The sequence below is a fragment of the Armigeres subalbatus genome, chromosome 1, assembly GCF_024139115.2.
Source record: "Armigeres subalbatus isolate Guangzhou_Male chromosome 1, GZ_Asu_2, whole genome shotgun sequence".
NCBI lineage: Eukaryota > Metazoa > Arthropoda > Insecta > Diptera > Culicidae > Armigeres > Armigeres subalbatus.
This window is the reverse complement of record NC_085139.1, coordinates 35,032,735-35,053,159: the sequence shown is the minus strand read 5'-3', so window position 1 is coordinate 35,053,159 and position 20,425 is coordinate 35,032,735. Positions and strand designations below refer to the sequence as shown.

The window sequence follows — 20,425 nt, the reverse complement described above, 5'->3', positions numbered from 1 at the left end:
GAGCGCTGAACTTTCCAATGGTCGGTCTAAACTCCTCCTCTTGGCCAACCTGAGCGTTCAAATCTCCTATGATGATTTTGACGTCGTGGCTTGGGCAGCTGTCGTACTCACGTTCCAACTGCGCGTAGAATGTGTCCTTATCATCATCAGTGCTTCCGGAGTGTGGGCTATGGACGTTGATTATGCTGAAGTTGAAGAACCGGCCTTTGATCCTCAACCTGCACATTCTCTCGTTGATCGGCCACCACCCGATCACGCGCCTTTGCATATCGCCCATCACTATGAAAGCTGTTCCCAGCTCGTGTGTGTTGCCGCAGCTCTGGTAGATGGTATGATTACCTCTAAACGTTCGCACCATTGATCTTTTCCAACAAACCTCCTGCAGCGCTACGATGCCGAATCCACGGTCCTTGAGCACTTCGGCGAGTATGCGTGTGCTTCCGATGAAGTTGAGAGATTTGCAGTTCCACGAACCGAATTTCCAATCTCTGGTCCCTTTTCGTCGCAGTGGTCTTCGCCGATGGTTCCGGTCCGGTCCGTACTCTCTTGTTGATTGTCCGTTGTGTGAATTTTTTTTGGCTGGCTTGCAGAACCAAATCCCCTAAATTTCCGGAGGACCATTCCTCCTCCTCCTCTTTATCTCAGGTGGACAATGGTGCACAGTTTCACTTAGAGTCCCTCGCTGGCACTCGGACGATGATCAGCCGCCTCTAACATGGAGAACAGACGCTGTTGTGAGCCGATCCTGACATGGAGAACAGACGCTCAATAAAATTTGCACCTCCGGAGAGGAGCAAACAACCCCACCCTTCCCTGTCAGAATACGACCATAGTTCCCACCGGGGTTGGTTACCCGATCTTCCCTAAGTTGCTCGTATCCCGACCAGCACCACGGGGAGGTAGGGATAGGAATTGCTGGGTAAGAGGCTTAGGACCGCGAGATGGGGTCTATTTTATTCCTTCAGGTACGCGAAGTACCAATGATACGCTTTACCCAGCATTTGCCGTGCCAAATGGCTTATACCAACTCTCAAAGGCGCGCCCCTCAATCAGTTTCGGCTCAACAATAAGTGAGATAATACTGATTTTGACCATGTATCGGTACTGTAGTTCAAACATATTTTTGCTTCTTCTTATGAGTTCCGAATTCGTTTTTGTACAGAGATCTGACTTCATTGTGTTTGGCATTTTTGAATCTCACTTTTACACATAGCTCTAATCAGTTAGTGGGTTCAGCAGATCCACAAAATTCGTATCCGCTTCTTTCCTAATTAATCAGCGCTCTGGAGCTTGGAGATTCATGTCGTCGGCTTCGATACCAACCTAAGATTGAGTTATGTTTTTATAATTTACTCCATTGACTCCATCCAAAAGGAGCAAAAGGTGGGTCACCTAAAAGCAAATAATAGTCGTTCCATACTCTTCCGACCATCACTCATAAGTAGGGGTGGTAGTGTCGATTTTTTTTTTAAGTGCCGAGTCCGAAATTGGTCGAATGTTGAGCCAAAAGTAAACTGCAGAACAATTTTGTTTTTCTTTCAAATTGTAAAAATAGTTAGAGACTTTAAAAAATATGGATTCTTTAGGAAAGTTAGAAATTCTCAAAGGGCTACTACCGAATTCACATGACCTGCAATGCTCACATTATGGGATTGATCAGCGATGTTTGGAGAAAAAAGTTTCCCAACGTTGATCGTCCCGTGGCATGTTTCAAATCTATTTTTTCTCATTCAGCGTCTTTCCGTTTTCCTCAGCACTTCAAAATAGCGGTGCAATATCTGTCTATTCCTGGAAACTCGGTAAATGCTGAACGTAGTGTCTGCCAGTACAATTTAATCAACACTTCCCAGCGCCAAAAGTTAACGGAAAAAAATTGGCTTTTGACCAGTAATGCAAAGAAATAATTAAAAAAAATATTTGAAATTAATAAACGCAACAATTTAAATAAATATGGAACCTACATTGTCTTTTTTATTTTTTGTACCGAAATATGATTTACCGCGAAATTGCCGCGAATTTTCAGATTTTCTGAATTGGCTGTCCGCGAAATTATAAAAATTTTGCCGCGAATTTCCACCACCCCTACTCATAAGTATTACAAGTATAGTAAGAACTAGAGCACAGTGTGGTAGATCTTTCTCCGTAATGCAGCACGAAAAGGTGTCTACCAATCATTACATGCTCCGTTAACTGCCTGGCTAATTGTTTCACCCCCAGGCCATTCATCCCCTCGGCACGGGTCGCCTGACACCTTGGGATTCGGGGTTAGGGACATTATATTATCAGCTTCAGTTTTGTACCGAGCCTGGCGATATGACCGGATCTACACCGTTACGCACTACTTCAGAGTATCCATAAGCAGTTACACACAGTGCATTAGCAAAAATGACCGCAACTTCATCTCGCTTCCAAAAACTTATTTTTGAATCAATTTCAATCTTGTATAATCAAAATGAAGATATGGTTTCCGCGGATGTTGTTCCGGATTACAGATTGGCTGGTTCCCAGAAATCGGAATCTTTCCATGCCAATTTTTCGCGTAATGTCTTGCGTTTCGAGTTCTGGTAATGGTAAAAAAAAATTGTAATCATTGTCTTTTTCCTGTCTTATTACATTTCCTGGTTATTCGTCAATTCGGCGTCCTTCTGGAAGATCTGAAACATCATTAAACTCGTGATTGGCCACCGGAAACTTAGCAGAGTGGCCGCCGAAATTCCTCCGGAAATCCGGAACCTCCGTAAAACTGGTCAATTAATGATACTTATGACCCAATTTTGTACAAATCTTTTCATTATCGTACTCTGAATAACAAATGATTGTCGTAACCCCTTCTCATGGGCTTGTTACGCTCCGGAAGACCAAAACCCTCTGGAAAATTCATAAAAATTATGATGGCACTATTTTTTTTACAAAAGATCAATTATTTCCTATGTTCATCAAAATTCTTTTTGAACTACCTATGGGCTTACGGCTACCGTAGACCATTTTTAATCTGAATACTTTTTAATTTCAGCTCCGTTCAATGATTAATCGATCAAATTATGAATGGTTTAAGCGTCATTTAGTGTTACATAGAAATTCAAAATAAAAGCGAATCTCGCTATTTTGAATGAAGTCAAGTTTCACCAATAATTATTTATATTCTTTTTAGTTTTTTTTAGATATTTCAGAGCTCAGATTTCATTCAATTCAATTTGAATTTTCTGAATTGTTTAAAATAGTATGATATTCAACGAATATCTTAGGCGGAAGAAGATATTTTTTTAAGCGTAAATGTTGAAAAACATGGAGCAGAAACAAAAACAGGGTAAAAACTTTTTTTTATTGATAACAATAATTAGATCACATTTTTAGTTAGGAACTCTAATAAATTTAAAAAACACCTTAATAAAGACTAAGAAAAAATGATAGAGACGAATTTCTTCGCCAGATTTTGCCAGATTTTTAATTTGTAGCATGCCAGACTTTTCCTAAAACGTAGTGGCAACCCTGGTCATATTGCGTTCGGGTTCTGATAAAGGTTTGTCGCTAGGTGCGTTTGTCAGTAACAAACTCTGTTGATGATAAGGGGTATATTGTTAGGCGTTGCTCGAATATTGATTCCCTGATTGTAGCGTTTCCCGTATTATTACTGTTTAAGTGCATGTCGAATTACTCCATTACTATTGATAAGCAATGTAGTATCGGTTTCGATACAGTTGTTGTTTTGTTTTCTCAAGAGCACCATGACAAGGTCCCGCTATTTAGTTACTTAGCCAAAAAGGGGAATGCCCATAGAGAAAAGCGCACATCTTCCAAAGGCCATTGCAGGAAGGACAGAGGCGGAGCAATTATCTCAAGGCTTATGGTAAGAGCTATGCTGACGTTCTGAAGGCTTTGTGGGGCGATAAAAAGCTCACTGGCCTAGGGGATGATGTCAACTGCATCCGCAGAACGCAGAAGGGAGAGATGATCCTATTCCTGAAGCGGAATGCTGTGCGGAAGAGTTCCGCGTATAAAAAGTTGGCAGAAGAGGTCCTGGGTGATGCGGTTCAGGTGAGAGCCCTATGCCCAGTAGAGGTAATTCAATGCCGAGGCCTGGACGAAATTACCGAAGCCGGTGAGCTGATAGCTGCACTGAGTGATCAGTGTGACGTTGGGTTGGTCGGTATGCTCGGTGAGCGCAAACCAACAACCTCAGGCTTGCTTCAAGTGCTTCGATTACGGACATAAGTCATATGACTGCAAAGGTCCTGATCGGAGTCGGCTTTGCCGGAGGTGTGGAGCTGAAGGTCACAAGGCTCACACCTGCCAGGCCGCACCGAGGTGTTTGATCTGTGGTCCTGGCACAGACAACAAACACCCATCCGGTGGGCAGGCCTGTCCGGCCTCCAGACGGGCTCGGTCATGCAAGTAGCTCAGCTAAAACTCAACCACTGCGAGTCAGTGGTACACGAGAATAAGACTGATGTTGACTTGCTGTCCGACCCGTACCGCATCCCTGTTAAACATAGCAGTTGGGTTGCGGATAAGTCCGAAATAGTGACCATCTGGACTTGCGGGAGGTACCCCATCCAGGAGATGTGTCAGTTTCTGAGGGCTTTGGTATAGCAAAGGTAAACGGAATTTACTTTTGTAGTTGCTACTGTCCTCCTAGATGCAGCATAGAGCAGTATGCTAGGGTGTTAGATAATCTTGTAGCGAGACTAACTGGTCTTAAACCATTAGTTGTAGCAGGTGGCTTCAACGCGTGGGCAGTGGATTGGGCCTCTCGGTTCACTAACGCTTGCGGTACTAAACGTAGTCCTGCTGAACGAGGGCCAAGCGTCAACGTTCAGAGGACCGAATGGCAAGTCATGCATCGATGTGGCCTTCTGCAGCGCGGGATGGACGGTGGAGCCTGAATGGAGGGTTCACGAAGGGTATACTGCTAGTGACCATCAGGAAATACGTTTTATGGTCAGCTACACCCCCCACAGGACCACAAGGCGGATCAGTAAAGCTGATCTAGTATGGCGTACCTCGCAGTTCGACCCAGAACTGCTGGAAGAATCACTACGGTGGAAAAATCGGACTCTAGGCCTTACTGGGGTTATGAGTTATCCGAAATCCGTCCTAGCACGACCATGTGACGTGACAATGACCAGGAGGGCTATGCCAACCGGCAACCGCAAACCGGTGCACTGGTGGACGAGCACGATAGCTGATCTTTGCAGAACCTGTCTTAGAGCCAAAAGAAGGTTGCGACGTGCTAGAACCGAAGCGGACAGGCTAGAAAGACGCCGGGTATTTCAAACAGCGAGCAGAGCTCTGAACTACGAAATCAAATGTAGTAAAAGAGCCTGCTTTGAAGAGCTGTGTAGGATGGCCAATAATACTCCATGGGGGGATGTATACAGGATAGTGATGGCTAGGACCAACAGCACACCTCCTGAGAAATCCCCGGGAATGTTAGCCAGGATCGTTGAAGCACAGACAAACAGACGTAACAGCTTGAACATTTTGCTGAAATATTCATCGCTCAACTCCTCTACCACCACCTTACGAGCGTGTTATACGAAACAATATTTCGTATGACATTGTCACCAGAAGGCGCTGGAGTGAAATGTCAAACTCGAAGGATTACGACGCTAGCGCCTCTAGTTGTGAAAGGCGCAATCGATCAAATTCAAATTGATCGTTGAAGTCATGGTCGATGGTAATTTATCTAGTGTTACGTCTGTTTGTCTGTGGTTGAAGGTTTGTTCCCGAAGCATTACTCATCAGACTGGCCCACCACACCGTACGAGTCAGTAAACATGGAACCGCTAGCAGCGCCGTAGCGTGCGGTTGGCCAGGTTGGCCTCCGCCAAGGGCGCCATCCTTTAGGGGGCGCCGAAATCCAGAATTACACTATGAGAACACTTATAATAACTAAGTGGCCGATAAAAAACAAATCGAGTACAAAATCCAAAAGTTTGTGGTACAGATATCACATCAACAGGTCATATGGATTGGTCTAAGCTTCGAGATCTATTCTGGTTTCTCAAAATCTTTTGGAACCAGTTACAAGGGGCTCTTATGGCTGATACCGAGAAGTAGTAATATGGGTTTTGTGTTAATTAAATTTATATAAATTTGCTCGCTTTTCTTAGGAAAAACTCCATGTGGCTCGAAAAAAGATCATTATGGCCGCATTGGCCCAAGCGAAATTTCCAATTGCTGCAGTTCCGGAACTTAGGCCAGTGCAACACAAATCATAGCCGTTAAATATTAGATGAGCAGTGATATCCTGAGTTTGATTTGGTATGAGCACAGACAAACAGACATAACACATTGAACATTCGCTCACCAAATTCATCGTTGTTCAAACACTAACGACATCTGTTGATTTCAGTTAGTTGGGCAAATCACGAACCAGATGGCGGTAGTGAGCAAACGTCAAACTAGAGCAAATCCGTCGCATGCGCCACGAGTGATCGATTGGCGAACTAATGGTTATTTTAATTAACCAGTAAATCAGTAAACGATGGAGATTTGACGAGTGTTATGTCTGTTTGTCTGTGGTATGAGGGTTGTGTATTTAAAATAATTTGCTGAATATGAATATCTGCAACGAGAAATTTAAGCAACAACAGATTGGGTTTGCTAGAACTCTTAGTTTATTGTTGAATTTATTGTAGAAGACTTTCCTTAATGACTCTCGGTGTTCATAACAGGTTTTTCTTCTATTCAACAATGAAATCAGATCAAGATTGGTTCAAATTGGATCGAAAGTTGGATTTTACTGACCCGACTACCCAAGTAACCATGAAGCTATATATGCTTGTAAAAAACACAGCCCGAAAAGTTGATTTAAAGTGGAAAAGGGCAATTATAAGACCGAAATTATGGTTCATTAATTTGGCATGTTGAAATAAAGCACCAGTAATGCATCGCTGCATTCGTATTACTGATTTAGAGTATCGTTGTCTGACAGTTGATAAATAAATGCAACAACACATCGTTAAAACAGATCTAATGCTATTAGCATTTAGCATGCCGATTTGTGATTGATATATGTGCAATATTGTAATGCTTGGTGTTACTTGGGTATGTCCAGAATTTCCTAAAAACTACTGACAAACCCACTCCATAGTATGATTTTTATCAACTGAATAGGTCTGATGCCGATTTCAGTCACCAGCTGACTCACTCCAGACTTGATCCGACTACTAGGTACGATAGCGATTCCGAAAATCGAAAATCATCCAAAGCTGGGTTTCCAGTTAGGTCACAATTGACCAGCCCACTCCAGGGCTAGATTTTCTTGATCCGATTAGGTATTGAATTTCATTGACGCGATCCAGTGATTCCTCCAAACCACCGATTAAGCCACACCAGCTTGTGGGCGGACAAACGACCAACGGGAACAGAACCGTCTGAATTACGGACAATCCGGAAACGAATAATAAAGAACTCACGACGCGATTTTTTCAACGTGTTTTTATTACTATAGCAGATCGGACAGCATAACAATCGTCATTGAATACATATTTATTTGATTCTCTTCACAGGGGTGTATGCGCCTAGCGATACATTTCAATACAGCGCAACACAGCTTTGGATTTCTCTTGATCCGAATAGGTCCAATGGTGCTTCCGATCATCAACCAACCCGCTCTAAAATCAAGATTCGACTCTGGACATATTCATCGACCATCTTTCTCCATCCACTTATTGAACCAAGTAATGGCTCCAAACTACCGACGGCCTCGCAAAAGTTGGATTTTTCTTGATTGGAATAATACAAATAAGTCCGATTCCAAGTGTAAAACGACACCTTTTGGAGTCGAATATTATAGTCCTATTTGACTAGCAACAATACGATGGTATTTCCAAAATCTAAATTTATTTATATTGCTACATAAAATTAATGAAACATTTTTATGTTAAACATGCTAAGCAGATTTCTGATAACTAGTGTTTTTCGAGAAAGTTTCATCAATAATACACAAAATAGCGGGCTTGGTAGTCATATGGCTACTGCTTCTGCCTCATACGCAGGAGGTCGTGGGTTAAATCCCAGGTCCGTTCCATTCTCCTACTTTGTATCTTTCTCTTTATTCCTCATGTTCTAGCAATCGCTAGAACTGGAAATGGACTTCCATACCGTTTCCATTACTATTCCTATACCTCCAACTTGAGTATTCTATCAGTAATCTGCTAGAATTGGAAATGAACTATAGAGCTCGTTTCCTACATCCAATTAGAAATTCCATCAGTTACCTTCTCCTATCTATCACATTGGCAGCTCGTTAACCAAGACGGACCCCTGCCTCTCCAACCTAACCCATAAACTCCAACAAATTCCGCATGAACTCGTGGCAAGTGCAGAGATATATTCGGCTTGCAGTGGGCGAGTGATTGCATCATCATTTCCTCCCCCTTCCCTACATTGACTTGCATTCTGACGTGGCAGGCGCCAGTATGACTTAACAAATGAGATCACCAGTACTTGTACATTGAAGATGTGTGCTAGTCCCAAGCAAACATCTGTTGGTTCCCTGTGCAAGAACAGCTGATCTGGTCATAATGGAGTAGCAACTACGAGCAGTCAATCAAGCTCAAGCTCAAGCTCAAAGTTTCATCAATAATACACAAAATGTAGCCAAAGGTTAGAAGATATTATGATGTCCATCCGAAATGCTTCATTCATTCTAGTACGTGGATCCACGCTTCTGTTATTTTTTTAATTTTTATTATTTTATTATCTATTGGTATATTGAATTTTCCAGAAATGTGATATAATTTGACATTTTTTAGCATTTTTTGGATCTTGGGTAATTTTTACTGAAAAAAATATTTTAAGCTCTTTTTAGTGGAATGTATTCAACCGTCTAAGACGAGTTAAGTACTCTCCATTTAATTCCACCAATTATTTCGATATCTTTGCAGATATAGACGACCACACAGTTGTGGTCGAAATACGTATCTGCAAAGATATCGAAATAATTGGTGGAGTTAAATAGAGAGTACTTAACTTGTCTTAGACGGGCAATTTTTACTACTTTAATCATATTGAACATAGGTCATATGAGCTTTCAGGAATCTTAAACAATTCTTCAATTTCTATGAACTTCTTGCCTGCCTTGTGATGATCGTTAGTGGTTACATATTTTGCGAATAGGTAATCAAAAATAATCACGAAGTTATAAAATTGTTCCGAGGTTTTTTGTAACCTACTAGACTTTTACAAACCACATTGTTCCTGCACATAAGTTGTTATTCGAAGCACCTTTAAACAATTTAACATTTTGATCTTACATTTCCAAAGTAAGATCCCATTTTTTCTCTAAATATAAAAGGCAAATATATTATTTTCCTTTGTAAGTAAGGGGCGCCTAATAAAGGTTTCGCCAAGGGCGCTGATAACCCACGCTACGGCTCTGACCGCTAGTGATCAACGATGAGCCCATCGCCATTGCAAGAAAACTTAAGCTAAACAAGGCACAAGGGCCGGATTGTATTCCTAACCTGGTCCTTAAGCACGCAATTCTTGTCGCTCCAGATATGTTCAGGAGCTGCCTCCAACGTTGCCTGGACGAAGGAAACTTCCCAGATCGTTGGAAACGGCAGAAGTTCGTGCAATAAGCCTGGAAATTCCCCGGGAGAGCCTTCGGCATACAGACAAATTTGCCTACTCGACACAACTGGTAAGTTGTTAGAGATGGTGATCCTGAATAGATTGACGGACTATACGGAGTGTGCTGATGTTGGTGGCTTATCAAGCAACAATCAAGCTGCTTTAGAAAGTTCCTGCATAGGTTCGGATTCGCAGATTCTGCGGAGTGCCCGGAATGTGTAGGTGAGGTAGAATCGGCAGAGCATGTGATGTTTGCATGCCCGCGATTCGATGTTGAACGCAATGTCATGCTGCTTGTCAGCGACATGAATACAACCCCGGACAACCTCAGCGTCTCAACAGATTATGTCGAAACTACAGCGCTGGTAGCGTCTCAACAAAAACGTCGCTGCTGGGCTGCGGGGAGCTCCGTATATAGGATATAGAGGTCATTGCGGTTCACGCGTGGTGTTTGTTGTCGGGGTGCTCGTCTCCTACCCGAGTTTATGATACAGACCGATAGGTTACTATCATAGCTTGGGGTCGACGGGTGGTGAGGTTACCACCCTTGAAGTCGATGTTGTGTTATAACGTCGACTGCGTTAGCATAGGCGTGAGCGTTCTCAATAGTCCTCCCTTGATGTATTATTGATGTCGGGCCGGGAAATACGGACTAGCGAAAGGGTTTTGGTTTTAGAGGATCGGGTGAGCTCATCCCACACTACCTGTGTTAACCTCCTCAGGTGTCTGTTTGCAGATTTCCGTTTACCCTCGCTCAAGAAAAAAGCCCCCACGTCAAACAATAAAGATTGCTGACCACTAATGAGACTATACATCATTGGCAAAGTGGCAAAGTTAGCTATAACATATACGTATAGATCTATTATAGGGGCCAATCACCAGCTAGAATCACTGTTCGACATTATATGCACATAAAACATTCAAGTTAACTACCTATAACGTATTCATAATGCAAATTCAAAACAGACGAGCTCATCAGTCATAAATTTTGCATTTTAATAATGGAACAAAATAAAAACACTACTTTAACTTTATACAATTATGTATAATTGCTTATGCCAATGAGTATTCCAACATAATTTGATTATTTCATATATTACATAACAGAATCGCATTTATATGTCCTTTTTATGTCTTGTTTCTAATTTCGTAACTTTCAGTACACACCATTCCTCGTATTCCTAGCGATAAGTTCAACATACGCCGACTACCCGCCATACAAGCCGATGTTTAGCGGAAGCTTCTCCAAGCCCTCGTTAATACATCCACTATGGGCATCCAAACACGCCGCCAGTCAAGCCGCTCTGAAGCAGTACATGGTGCAGCTGCGAAGTGGGTCTCGATTGTCACCGGTAGCTGTCCGACCGGGGCCAGCAATGATGATGAGGTTCATTACTGTTATGAGATAATTGCTACCGCACCGTTTAACCGTTGCATCTTATTCCCTTCCAAACGACAGCCTCAAACGTCCGGTGAAGTCCATCTTCTCGCCGACATACACAATGCTGAAGCAACCGTTGATAAAACGACCACTGATAGGATCTGCCGCCCAGTCGCCATTCGTGCTGAATCTGACTTTGAAGCCCAAATTCCAGAGCTCACCGCCGGGACCAAAAACGGGGGAAATTGTCTACGAGAAACTGAAACCTGTGAGTAATATTTTCATGTAGCCACTAGATAGTTTAAAGGCAAATGATGGCATATTGAGCAACGAAATGAACTGTTAATGATTTAACAATCTCTATTATATATCCAATTACTCAGTTGGTTTCCACCAGCGGACGACTAACTTCCCCCAAGGATGGAGCGATTCATACGATTCCGGCACCGAACCTGGCCGGTAGCAATACCAAACCGTTGCACCAGCTGAAGATAACATCGTTCGAGGATAGCAACCACCTGGAGATCGATATCCAGAAGCCGACCAAGGCGGCGTTCCCCGCCAAGAGCACTTATGCCTCGCCCTCGCCCACCTACGGCGCACTATCGACGGTGAGTGTGTTAAGAAATTTAAAGAATTTTTCTATGGAAAAATGGTTCGAGCCATTTCTAAACTACTCCACTAAATGCTGAAGATTTACCTACTTTGAAATTGAATTCAACATTCTAATCTAGGTATTTCAATGCGATATTTTTGCGCATTTTAATTTTACGCGGTTTTTACTATTCTTTTAAAAAAGGCGTGATTTTCATTCACAAGATTTCTTAAAAAATCCGACTTCTATAAAATAATATATAATACCAAAAATAAGTATTTTAATGAATTTTGCGCAACCTGAATATGCACTGTTTTCCATTGAATTGTTTTATATTCTATTACAAGAAATAACTTGTGCACATCTAAATATTCACTGAATTGGACAAAATTCTGACACAGAAAAGGAATATCAGAAGTAAAGAATGAAGTAAACGCAACAGCAATAAAAAGGACCTTCAAATCTATATCATAAAAAGAACAAGAAATTAAAAAAATGGTTTGAAAACAAATTTACTGGAAAAAACTCAAAGGTGCAGCTCAATCGGGTTGTACGCAAAGGTGACGTAGGACTACGTAGCTATTCGAAAATGATGGTATTTGCCATAATAATTTGTCTCGTTTTATTAACATTGAGCAAACTGCTCGGAGGCCAACTCAATCAAGAAGTCGATTAGTTGTTCCCAGTTGGATGGACTTTGAGTCTCTAATCGTGGAATTAACATGACTCATCGGCCGCTAAAGCCACTCGACTGGCTTTCAGTCGGGGACATCGCAATCCTTACTTTGCCACGTACGCTTACATCGCGGGCGAAAATCAAACGTTGCAAATAAATATATTTCCGTTTGGTTTCACGCCACTGCTTATTTCTCCTTTATTTCGTCAATTTTTGAGGATGTCCTCCAAAAAGGCCTTTATTCAAGAGGTTGATCCGACAATCCGATATGAACTTTCTTCAAAGTGCAAAACTCAATCGCAACTAGCAAACTTGATAGCGCATCGGAGGGAGATGATGCAGTAAATTTGAATGGATGGAATCACTAACAGCAACTAAGCTACCACGCCAAACCCGATCCCACCGAAACAATTCGTTTTCGCAATAACCTCTTTCTTATCATAAAATGTTAGTCCTGAGAAGAACCATTTTTCATTTCCCAATGCGACTTTCTAATAACTAACTGCATCCAAACGCTTGCCGGCACCTTGCGTTGAAACTGTCCGACCGCCACATGATGATTTTTCGCTCAGCCTCCAAAATTTGGAATAAATTTTCCGCATTGCCACTGCCACCCCACGCCTTCGTGCTGCTGTGACCGCTCTGCTGCATTAAATGTCGAACCGCTCTTTGTGGAATCCCGATCAAAATGGCTCGCGCGCGCCGAACAGCAGCTTTCTTGTATTTAATAAATTAAACCCGTAAGCCCCGCCTCTTTGTGATCTGATATAGGTGTTAATGTAATGTGCACTCATAACGATTAATGAAGGGACGGGGCTAACGGAACTACCCAAGTAACCATTAAGCCGTTAAAATCGACTTTATGTCGGCTCTATAGTCGCTCTAAAACCCTGTCAACAGTGCTAATAAGACTTACAATTTTCTTTAGTGCTGCTCAAAAGCAGCTTTTGGCGAATTATTTGGCTGATTTAGTGCTTGCCCCTACCTATTTTTCCACGCCTATGCCGAAATTGTCAAAATTTTTAGACGAGTTGGAACGGAACGAAAAAAAAATGAAATGGAAAATACTTGTTTACATTCTAATGCGTTCTTTCCAGGCGGGTGCTAAGCTGTCAAATGTTTGTTGCCTCCGAGCCGGTGTCAAGCGTGGTGTCATCATCATCAATAGACATAGCCCGCTGTCATCATTGAAACGCAGTATGAAAAAAATTTATAGCCCGGGACATCCTGGCTACGATCTGGCAATGGGCTAAACAATAGGATGTCAATAGCCTGGTTGCCTCCAATCAAGCGAATGCCGACGGCACTAATACTACGCCGTAGTCTATGAAAAATAAACACTGCAGTCAGTGAGAATGTGCTGAAACGCACAAAGTTTGGAGAATGCAAGAAACAACTGTTTCTGCCGTTTCTGCTCAGCACAGAGTTTCTTCTACCAACATAATTATTTACCTGCATATTTCGCGTAAAGAATAACGTAAAAACACCTCATTTTACGGGTTTTTTGTATTTTTGTTCGTTACAATATTTAATTTGATATGTGCTTTCGACACCACTCTCTCTAGTAAAAACGGTAAACAATACAATACCACGACAATTCATGATAGTATATGAGCATTTTGACATTGGAGTATAAATTTATGCGCCAAATAAGAGGGTACTGTCATACTTGCCAAACTCCATATGCAAAAAAATCCGTTGTCCCCCCTCTGGTTCTTTCCCTGGTTCTTTCTCTTTTATTCCTATTGGGGATTCAATTTTTTGCTAATTAAATTTATCTCCGGGCTTGAACGCTTGGAACTGTGTTTCATGCTTTTTGTTTAGATTGGTCGCTTTGCTTTACCATCTGATCCAATACGGATCTGCATGGATGTATTATTTGGAAGGGATAAAAAGCAGAAGGATTTCATCTGCCTTTTTATCAAGGGCGAGAGGGCATTGAAAATGACGAGGAATATAAAACATAGACTTTATAGACTTCGAGAAATAGTTGAAACCCATTTAGAAAATATCTTTCAGGTGAAGATTAATAAATATTGCATAAATAAATATCACAGCTCATGAAACATTTTTCTGGCATTTTCCATGCAATATGATGCAGACTTGGCTGCAGATTATTATTTATCATTGTAACAATATTAAAAAGCATACACGACTGATTACAAAAACAAATGTCTCTAATACGAGTAAAAGAGACAGGTTATGAAATTCGAGGTGTGATTGTTATTGATTCTACCAAAACGTCATAGATAGTAGCTCTAAATTGGTTATAATAATTCCCTTATTCGGCTTGAATCCACAGGGCTTATATCAAAGCGTTATATACCGATATACGGCTTATTTTCATGCTTGAAGTTTATACGGCTAATTAGCACTTAAAAATCATATATACAGCTTATAGGCACTGAAATGTTGTTATATGGTTTATATAAAGCTTATTAAAGTGCTTAATGGTTACCTGGGTACTTCATTAGATATAAGAAAGCTGCTTTTTCGGCGCGCGCGAGCCATTTCGATCGGGATTCCGCAGACAACGGACCGTTCGGAGAATGACAAAATCTAAGAATCCTATGAAATTTTCTCGCAAGATTCTGAATTTGGTTATGAGATCAATCGTAAAAAGCGAATTTGATAGCGCGTCGGAGGGAGATGATGTAGTGAATTTTAATGGATGGGATCACTAACAGCAACCACGCTACCACGCCAAACCCGATGCCACCGAAACAGTCCATATTCGCAATTAACTCTTTCTTTTCATAAAATGTTGGTCCTGAGAAGAACCAATTTTCTTTTCCCAATTCCCATTCCAATAACTAACTGCATCCAATTGCTTGTTCACACATTGCGTTGCAACTGTCCGACCGCCACATGATGATTTTTCGCTAAGCCTCCAAAGGTTGAAATAAATTTGCAGCATTGCCACACTGCCACCCACTTCGTGCTGCTGTGTCCGCTCCGCGGCATTGAATGTCAAGCCGCTCTTTGTGGAATCACGATCGCAATGGCTCGCGCGCGTAGTAGTAGTAGTAATAAAATTCTTCTTTATTGTTTCATTTTCTGTTCTACAATTATTTTTTACATGTACAGTGCTCGGCCGGCTTGGCCCTCCAACTTCAATTTTAAATTTTTATGTTTACATTGTTATTTAAGTGTTAATATGATATATCATGACGGCCTTTAGGAGGCGATGGTGTGTTTTTTTTTTAAATTTGATAACCTAACTACTATGTACACTAATATTTACAATAAGAAATTTGATAACCTAGATTGGAACTAGCGCCCTAATTGGAGCCTGATCCGAATGTAAGCAACGGACCCTAAACTTTTCTTTACACTCACCAAAGCGTTCATGTAAGGTCTTTATCCCGGCCAGACGGTGGATCTCGGATGTTCTTATCCTGGGAGGGGTGTTGAGGATCATCCTCAGGAATTTGTTTTGGACCCGTTGAAGTTTGAGGTGGTGGGTTTTAGCGCAGCTCTCCCAGACCGGCATGCCATATTCGATCACAGGGAGGATGATTTGCTTGTAGACAGAAAGCTTATTTTTCAGGGACAATGACGACCGGCGGTTGATCAAAGGGTACAGTAGTTTCAACAAGACGTTACACTTTGTCACCGTTTTGTCAACCTGTTGCCTGAAAATAAGCTTGCTGTCGAGGGTCAAGCCAAGGTAGCCGGCCTCATTGGCCCATTCCACGGTCGTGCCATTGAGGATGATTTTACAGTCCCCAGGCGGAACAAGTTTAGGGGATTTAGAGTGGGGAAAATGACGACCTGGGTCTTCGCCACGTTGGTACAGATCTTCCAGCTGGTGATGTACTCTGTCAGGGCATCCAGGCCTCGTTGGAGTTTTGCCACTAGCGCTCTGATCACTCTACCGTTGTAGACGATGGATGTGTCATCTGCGAACAGAGACAGAATGCCGCCTTCTGGAGGTTCTGGCATGTCGGAGGTGAACAGATTGAAAAGCAGGGCCGAGGATACTGCCCTGGGGAACGCCTGCGACGATGTTGTGCGCATTGAACTCGCTCCGCTGATTGAGACCCGGAATGTCCTTGCCGACAGGTAATTGTTGATGATTTTCACCAGGTAGCTGGGAAGATTGTAGCGTTGTAGTTTGTACACCAGGCCATCATGCCATACATTGTCAAATGCCTTCTCGACATCGAGTAAGGCCATGGCGGATGTTTTCGAGACAAACTTGTTCCGTCTGAGGACGTTGGTAACTCGGGTCAGTTGGTGTACAGTTGACCGACCGCGTCGGAAACCAAACTGTTCCTCGAGCAAGATGTTGAGATTTTCGGCAGACTCAAGTAACCGATGATGAATAGCTTTTTCGAATAGCTTGGATAACCCTGAGAGAAGGCTGATGGGTCGATAACTTTTGGGGAGGAAGGATCATTCCCAGGCTTCCGGATGGGGATGACTTTCGCTGACTTCCAGGACGATGGGAAGAAGCTGATCCGGAGACACTGATTGAAGATCAGCGAGAGGTGCTCAAAGAACGGCGCACTCATGTGTTTGAGCTCGAGATTCAGGATGCTGTCGAAGCCTGGGGCCTTCATGTTCTTCGACGATTTGATATAGGCCGTCAATTCGTCAGTTGAGATCTCCAACTCCTCCGAGAAGTCGTTGGGAATCAAATGGATGTTGTTAGCATGCTCGTTGACGGCTGCTTCGTGTGGACTGACGATGTTCTGCCCAAGATTGTGTGAGCTGACGAAGTGACGACCTATTTCAGCGACCTTCTCTGCAGGAGTTATCAAGCGATCCTTAGAGCCATTATTGTCTAGTGGGATCAAAGGTGGAATGGGCCGAGGCTTGGATTTTAGAATTTTGGTCATTTTCCAGAACGGCTTAGCATAATCTGGGAGAGTGCGGATCTTATTCGAGAAGTCGTTATTTTGAGGTCTACCATTCTGGCCTTTGATAATTTTTGTGATTCGATTGCAGCGTGTTTAAGCTCAGGCAGTCCAGTACGCTGAAACTGCCTGCGAGTGACATTCCGCAATCGAATCAAATCTTTGGTGAGTGTATCGATGTTTAAGGAGTTGCTTACCTGCCGAGCCGTCGGTACGTGTTGCTCTCGGGCCGCCGTGATCGCCTCCTCGATAGCGCACAGCTGGCGGTCGATACTTTCCGGCGTCTCCGGACGCACCTCGTAGTCGACGGTGTTATCGACGCACTGCTGGAAACGCTGCCAGTTCACTCGGTGGTAGTTCCGCCGTAACTGCTGGTGCCGATTGACCGAGGAGCCCAGTTCCGCCACCACCGGATAGTGATCCGAACTGAGCTCCTGGTATACAACCGGCTGCGAGAAGTGGTCACTCAGGTTTGTTACGTAGAGGTCGAGCGTTGCGTGGGCACCGGACCGACTCAGCCGAGTGGGGGAATCCGGGCTCAGGATCGTGTAGTGGCCTTCCTCCATGTCGTTGCTCCAGATGGTGCCGTTTCGATTGCCGCGACTGTTGCCCCAGGCTTGATGTTTGGCATTCAAGTCGCCGGCAATGATATACTGGCCTTGCCTCCGCGTCAGCTTGACGATGTCCCTCCGAAGGGCAGCCGATGATCCATCGCCGGCTTTGGCTTGCGTTGGACAGTACGCCGCGATGAGCGCGATTGTGCCGACCGAAGTGGTGATTTCGACACCGATGGCCTCAATGACACTGAGCTGGAAACTTGGAAGCAGACGACAGTTGATGTTGTAGCGAAGAGCGATGGCCACACCACCTCCCTGGTCGGCCGGTCGAGTCGCACGATGCGGAAGTCCGGGATGTTGATGTTCACCTCCGGTTTTAGGTGCGTTTCGGTGATGAACGCCACGTCTATTTCCTTCTCCTCAAGGAAATCCTTCAGCTCGATTGTTTTGCTCTTTAGCGAGCAAGCGTTCCAGTTGACCAGGCCCACCCTAGCAGCCATTTTCAATGATGAACATGCCAAGTGTGAAGACCTGGTCGAATCGGGTTTGCAGCCGCGCAGTCGAGTGGCGAGCTGCGCGAAGATCGGCATCAGCTGCTCCGGAGTGTACAGCGGGGCAGATTCTTCCGGTGGGACGGCTTCGTTCTCCGACTGCCGACGGAACCCAGGAGGAGGAAGCGGGGGCCATTCGCTGGTGGATGGTGCCGACGATGCTGGAGCTTGGACCGATGCAGCTGCCGCTGCCAGTCGCTTGTGCGGCTGTAGCGGTGGGAGTATTGGAATCACACGACGGGGAGCCGGGATGGCTGGAAAGTTCACCTCGTTGATTACATGAACACGGTTCTTCTTCGGAATGGTCCTGGTGGAAGCCTTCTTCCGGATTTCCAGGAACTCGGCTCGCTTTGGGCAGCCCTTTGTGGTGGCCCGATGTTTGTCGCCACAGTTGGCGCACTTGGGATCGGCCACCTCCATTTTGTCGCACTCGTCAGTCGGATGGGGTTCGCCACACTTGTTGCAGCGCGGCTTCATGCGGCAGTTCCTGGTACCGTGCCCGAAATTGAAGCAGTTGGTGCATTGCGTGACATCGCGGTGCACTGGCCGATATCGCTCCCAGTCAACGACGGTGTAATTTATAACGCCAACCAGCTTCAGGTCCTTCCAGGTAGTGGAACCGTGCTCCAGATGGATCAGGTAAAGCTGGTCGCGATATTTCCTCGCCTTGTCGTGACGAGCGATCTTGTGGACGGCTACTGGCTTCAGTCCGCAACTTTCAAGCTCTGCTTGGAGCTCTTCCTCCTTCATGTCGTGAAGTCCTCGCAGCAAAGCCTTGAGCGGCTTCGTGCCGGGGTGGTCATGAGTGTAGTACTCATACTTGTGGACCTCGAGGAACTCCACGACGGATTGATGATGGTCCCTGTTGGCCGGCATCACTTTCACGCCCTCGCTGCAGAACCGAGAAGTACATTTCTGCCCTTAGCGATCAGCTGGCGATTTTTTGGGCGTAAATCAGACGGATCGCCCTTCACGGGCGGTCACTTCTCCTTCCGCTCCGGTTGCACCAAGCTGCGATTGTTGCTTCTTACGTTTTTTCGGCGGATTGCCGACGTCATCAAGCAGCAACACGTTGCTCTGCAAAAGTTGCTTGGAGGGGTTACCCGCGCCTCCAAGAGCAGTGCGCTTAGGCACTTTTCCAGTGACCGAATCGGCCACCGAGTCTCCCATGACGGGTCCGGGAGAAAATAACGCCAACGCGACAAGCGAAAACGTAAGCAGCGAACGAACGAGAAAAAACACTTCGAAAAAAATGCGCGAGCAAAAAACACGTCCGTACGTGTTGCTGTCTCGAACTGGAATGAAAAATCCTGCTCGCGCGCGCCGAACAGCAGCTTTCTTGTATTTAGTAAATTAAACCCGTAAGCCCCGCCTCTTTGTGAGCTGATATAGTATAAATATAATGTGCACTCATAACGATTAATGAAGGGGCGGGGCTAATGGGATTACTTCATTAGATATAAGAAAGCTGCTTTTCCGCGCGCGCGAGCCAGTTCGATCGGGTTTCCACAGACAACGGACCGTTCGGAGAATTATGAATTCTAAGAATCCAATGAAACTTTCTCGAAAGATTCTGAATTTGGTTATGAGATGTTGTTTATCTAAGATGCGTATTGTTGCGAGGAAAGACAAAGTTTCTTAATATTACCAAACATTATCTCTTGGCATCTGTCTATTCAAGCGACGTTCACTTATGGGTAGTTGCTGTAGGTAGATAGTTTTCACAAAGGTGGCGATTTTATTGATTCTATACAAAAGAAAGTTGATCCGACTATCCGAAATAAACTTTCTTCAAAGTTCAAAACTCAATCGTAAATAGCGAATTTGATAGCGCGTCGGAGGGAGATGATGTAGTGAATTTTAATGGATGGGATCACTAACAGCAACCAAACTACCACGCCAAACCCGATGCCACCGAAACAGTCCATTTTCGCAATTACCTCTTCCTTTTCGTAAAATGTTGGTCCTGAGAAGAACCGATTTTCTTTTCCCAATTCCCATTCCAATCACTAACTGCATCCAATCGCTTGTGTAAATTTGCAGCATTGCCACACTGCCACCCACTTCGTGCTGCTGTGTCCGCTTCGCTGCATCTGATGTCGAACCGCCTTCTGTGGAATCTCGATCAAAATGGCTCGCGCGCGCCGAACAGCAGCTTTCTTGTATTTAATAAATTAAACCCGTAATCCCCGCCCCTTTGTGAGCTGATATAGAGTAAATA

At 44.0% G+C, this 20,425-nt stretch overlaps 1 protein-coding gene across 2 annotated transcripts in view; it reads left to right on the top strand.

The window, feature by feature from the left end:
• The window catches only part of LOC134224042 (probable basic-leucine zipper transcription factor Q), a 48,019-nt gene that overhangs the window by 6,729 nt on the left and 20,865 nt on the right, over positions 1–20,425 (top strand). For both annotated transcript variants that reach the window (XM_062703289.1, XM_062703284.1), the window contains exons 2-4: positions 10,743–10,969; positions 11,042–11,231; positions 11,347–11,574. In XM_062703289.1, the coding sequence (XP_062559273.1) occupies positions 10,743–10,969; positions 11,042–11,231; positions 11,347–11,574 (645 nt within the window). The remainder of the gene's footprint in view (positions 1–10,742; positions 10,970–11,041; positions 11,232–11,346; positions 11,575–20,425) is intronic.